General features: G+C 48.0%; 1 protein-coding gene across 1 annotated transcript in view; it reads right to left on the bottom strand.

The window, feature by feature from the left end:
• Positions 1 to 1,922, bottom strand: part of Pmar_PMAR023271 (axonemal dynein gamma heavy chain, putative) — a gene marked incomplete at both ends in the record, with an annotated part of 8,732 nt that extends 6,810 nt beyond the window's left edge. Inside the window, 2 exons of the mRNA XM_002783105.1 lie at positions 6 to 152; positions 204 to 1,922. Of these exons, the coding sequence (XP_002783151.1) occupies positions 6 to 152; positions 204 to 1,922 (1,866 nt within the window). The remainder of the gene's footprint in view (positions 1 to 5; positions 153 to 203) is intronic.
• Between the last annotated feature and the right edge of the window lie 2,333 nt (positions 1,923 to 4,255).

Raw genomic sequence — 4,255 nt, 5'->3', positions numbered from 1 at the left:
AGCACGCTGGTCATGTCCCGGACATGCCGTTCCTGGAGTTCAACGAAGTCATCAAGACTCACAACCTCTCCTTCTTCTGGCAACTCTAATAGTATCATGCAAGACACATCCTTGAGATTAGCATCAATACGATTATCCATCAAATCGTTCACCTGAGTGAATCACCATTTACAATGGTAGAACGCCCAGTCTAACAAACTCACCGTTCTGACAAGCTCCTCCAAAGCGTTGAGTTCCGACCATAAATTCTCCACATATGACTCTATATTCAGAGACGTCCAAGTGAGAGCAATCATTCCAGGCCTAAGCTGGTACTCCATATTGTCCAAATGCGGTTTGAGGAGGTTCGTCACGACCGGCTTTATAGCCTGTACCACTCGACGATACTCTTTCAGAATGTACGACAGTTCATTGTAGTGTTGCTTGAACTTCTGTTCTTGTAATAGCACAAGTCGTGCTGGCCCAGGAACCTCTACTCCGATGCGTTCAAGGCACTTGGTCTCCCGTATCAACTGAAGAATCTCCCAGTCGAAGTTGACATAGAATTTGCCGTCATCAGGATGTCGGACAATCAGTGTAGCATGGAGCCCGCTCTTGGCAACCTCGATTGAGTTGAGCCATGCCTCATACCACAACGTCTCGAACTCGACCAAAGTCTTCGCCATCTTGTTGTACATTCTGATGATTTTGCGAGCATCCTTGCTTTGGAGAATAGTCGGATTCTTCTGAAAGCGTTTCATCGGCCCTTCGATTCGCCGGAGCAGATGACGACTCCATGTAATGTTACCCGCGACCGGAGGCAAATTTCTCACTAACGGCGGTGACGCTTTCAGTTTCTCATAAGAATCTTGAATCTGTGTCAGTTCTACACCGTAATTGTGAAAGATGACAGTGTACTTGCTCTCGAGATCGGCCTTGAGGCTCTCACGCTGCAAAATCGATTGGTAGCTCTTCAGCAAGTTTAGACTGGACTCGATAGAAGTGATGCTCTCGAAGCTCTGATTGATGAACTGCTGTAGTGCGCTCTCTAGGTCGGCAATCCGGACGTTGAATTCGACATAATCGCGATCGAACCGGTTGTTGTGGAAATCTAGAAGGTCATGTCGTTTGTTCCGGAACTCCTCCATGATGGTGCGGGAGCTGACCACGAGTTGTTCCATACCGTCAAACCGACACGCGGCCAGTGACTCGAATTGATGGACGGTCGAGAACATATCCACTAGCTTGAGCACGCGGCGGCAGAACAGGTCAAACCTCCCGAAAATCTGAGTCTCTGAGAAGTCAAACTGCTTTCCTTTCGGTAGCGCTAGGAGCTTCTTCCTATTGAAATGATACTGTTCTTGGTATACCTCGTTGAGATTAAGACAAGCCCGCAGCTTCTTTACCAATACTACAGGCTTCGTCTCCCACAGCTTGTCCGGATGCTCATCGCCCAATAAATAGGCCTTGCAGTTGATGATCATCTGGTTGGTCATCTTGGTGAACAGATTGGTCAATCTCTCAGTCGTGTTGTAGTATCGGGCAATGGTATGTACCATCTTGATAGCGTTAAGCAATGCTGGTAGAGAATCCGAGATCATGTCAGGAGTACCAGTGTAAAGTGGTTCCATAAACTTCTCCAGAGTGTTCAGGTACTTTACATTATCTTGAGCCTCGTTGAAAGCTTCCGTAATCAAGAATTCCACCCGATTCCACCGCCGAAGAGTGTTGAACACCACTTGCCGAGACTTTGGAGCAACATCCTGACCCACACGCGTAACGGCGTGCAGCGTACCGAAAACGGCTCGACAACTTTTGGACTTCAACTGCTCGGTGACCGCGGTAATTTTCTGCATTCTACGCATCCAGAAATCGATCTCAGTCTTAGGCCCAGGCTCGTGGCCATAGATCTTCAGTTGTAGAAAGGGAGTTGCATCATCCATATACCAAAAGGCAGATCTTCAGTGCAGCTGGAGTATTCCTAGCACTGACAGGTGGATTCTGTGAGACCTTGGCGAGAGCTCATGCTGACACTCTCCGACGTTTGAGTGGTGGATGGACAGACTGGGATAGTCCTTGCCAGGATTCCCATGTATGCAATCTCTTGTCAAAGCACTTCGACTGTGCGAAGTTCTATTGGAAGGCGAGCTCCGCAGAAGATGAGAATCTGAGAATATATGGAAGCATCACCGATATTGACGTACGCACTGATGCGTCCAAAGTGGGTTATGGATTCGTGGTGGTGGATCGTGGTCTGGTAGAGGGGACTGATAATATCTACAATCCATCAGCGATAGTGTATTCTGAGGCGAAGGGCTTCAATAAGAAGCAAGATGTATGGCATTGCAATCGTAAAGAACTATATGGATTGGCAATGTGTCTTCGACGATTGGATACTCTATTAGTATTGATGCCACACCTGAAATCAATCAGAGTGGGCACTGATTCACGTGTCACACAAAAACAAAGTGACCCGTGGGCCTTGACATGTGGGAGCAAGGCATTGGAGAAGCAAGCTATTCTGCGACTCCGGAATATGATTATTGATTTGAATTTCGATTGGCGACGCCGGTCTATACGACTAGAAATATGTCACGTTATAGCAGCGAAAAATATTCATGCGGATATGTTATCACGAGCTCCGGAAATGACCATATGTATTCCCGTGGAAAAACCAAAGGGGGAAATGATCGCCCCCATCGCGGTAGAGCCTATAGGCGAGACGTCTAGTGACTCGGATAATGGAGTCACGGTAGAGTCATCGCAGAATCTAGGTGCTAGCGATTATGGTATCGGGAATGACCTTCTTGGGTGGTCATGCTTTATTGTACCCAGTTATAGGAGATTCGTGGGGTTACAACAAATATTTGGCGCATGGAGGTCCACAGCAGGGCAAAGTGCTGCAGCTGATGACAAGTCGCCGGACAACTGCAATGGTTCACGATTGCAGTGGCTACGTTACGAACAAGTTCGTGATTCTGAAACGAATCGTGCCAGAGAGGCACTCAATTCTGACCCGTCGCTAGGAGAAAAAGCGACTGGATTCGTCTACCGATTATTTCTCAACAAGGAAAATTTGTTATGCCGTCGGATTCTCCTCAAGAGTGGAGAAGGGCGAAAAGTCTTGACCCAAGTTGTGGTGCCGAGGCACCTTATGTCAGAGATTGCTGAGGCTGCACGCCATCAAGCAGCGCATGCAGCATTCTATGAAGTATCACACGAGATCGCTGAAGTGGCATGGTGTCCGGGAATGAAGAAGATCATCAAGCAAACCGTCAATGCTTGCGAACCATGCCAACGCTCGGTGGTAAGACCATCGGATATTGCAGAAGAAACGGGAGGCATTGGTGTTCCTTTCGGTCCATTTCGGACCGTGGGGATTGATCTATATGGTCCTATGCGATCTCCAAGAGTCGGGATGGCAGCTACGGCAAAGACGGAGCCACCTTGGTACGTGGTCACCTTTGTATGCTGCTATACTGGCTTCACCTGCTTTCGATTAATACCTGATTGTCGAGGCAGTACTGTTGTGACGGAAGTCGAGAAGGTTATCGTGTGGCAATGGGGAAATGTGACGGATCTGATCATAACAGATCAGGGAAGTCAGTTCTGTCGCCATCCGGGATTCTCGTCACTATTATTGATGAATGCTATGCGACATGAAGTCCTGCCAAGCAGGAGTCCTCACCTTGGAGGATTCTATGAGGTGAAACACAAAGTACTAGGACGCTGCCTACGCTCTATGCTACAAAATGCCAAGATGCCGGATTGGGAACTTATGTTATGTATTGCTGCTAATCGTATTAACAATTCAGAATTGTTGGGGTAGAATCTACCCCAAAGGATGGTGCTCCGTCTCCTTTCGAGTTGGTCTATGGATACTCGTCTAAGCTACCGATCGCTCGCTTCTTGACCGCTGATGATAATGCAGCCGAAGAATGGGAACGATTACGTCCGAAATTCCTTCCCTCGGACCCGCTGCACAACGCTCAGGTGATAGCTGATTGCCGTCGCCGTATCAAGAGACGTGATCATATGCTTGGAATTTTCCGAGAGTTCTGGTTGGATAGGAGACAACACGCTGCAGTGGAGAGCAGCAAGAAGAGCACTGGTACTCAGCCATTGGAGGCTGGAGATATTGTTCTTATTACCAAAGACCGGAACCCAAAGTTGGGTCAATATGTTCGAGATGAGAAGTATGAAATTATTGGTGCTAAAGGTAAACAATGTTATTCTGTCAGCCGGTCGATGGTGGGGCGCCGATGATCGTTCACGC

The sequence above is a fragment of the Perkinsus marinus genome (assembly GCF_000006405.1).
Source record: "Perkinsus marinus ATCC 50983 genomic scaffold scf_1104296937140, whole genome shotgun sequence".
Lineage (NCBI taxonomy): Eukaryota > Perkinsozoa > Perkinsida > Perkinsidae > Perkinsus > Perkinsus marinus.
This window is presented reverse-complemented; position numbering and strand designations above follow the sequence as displayed.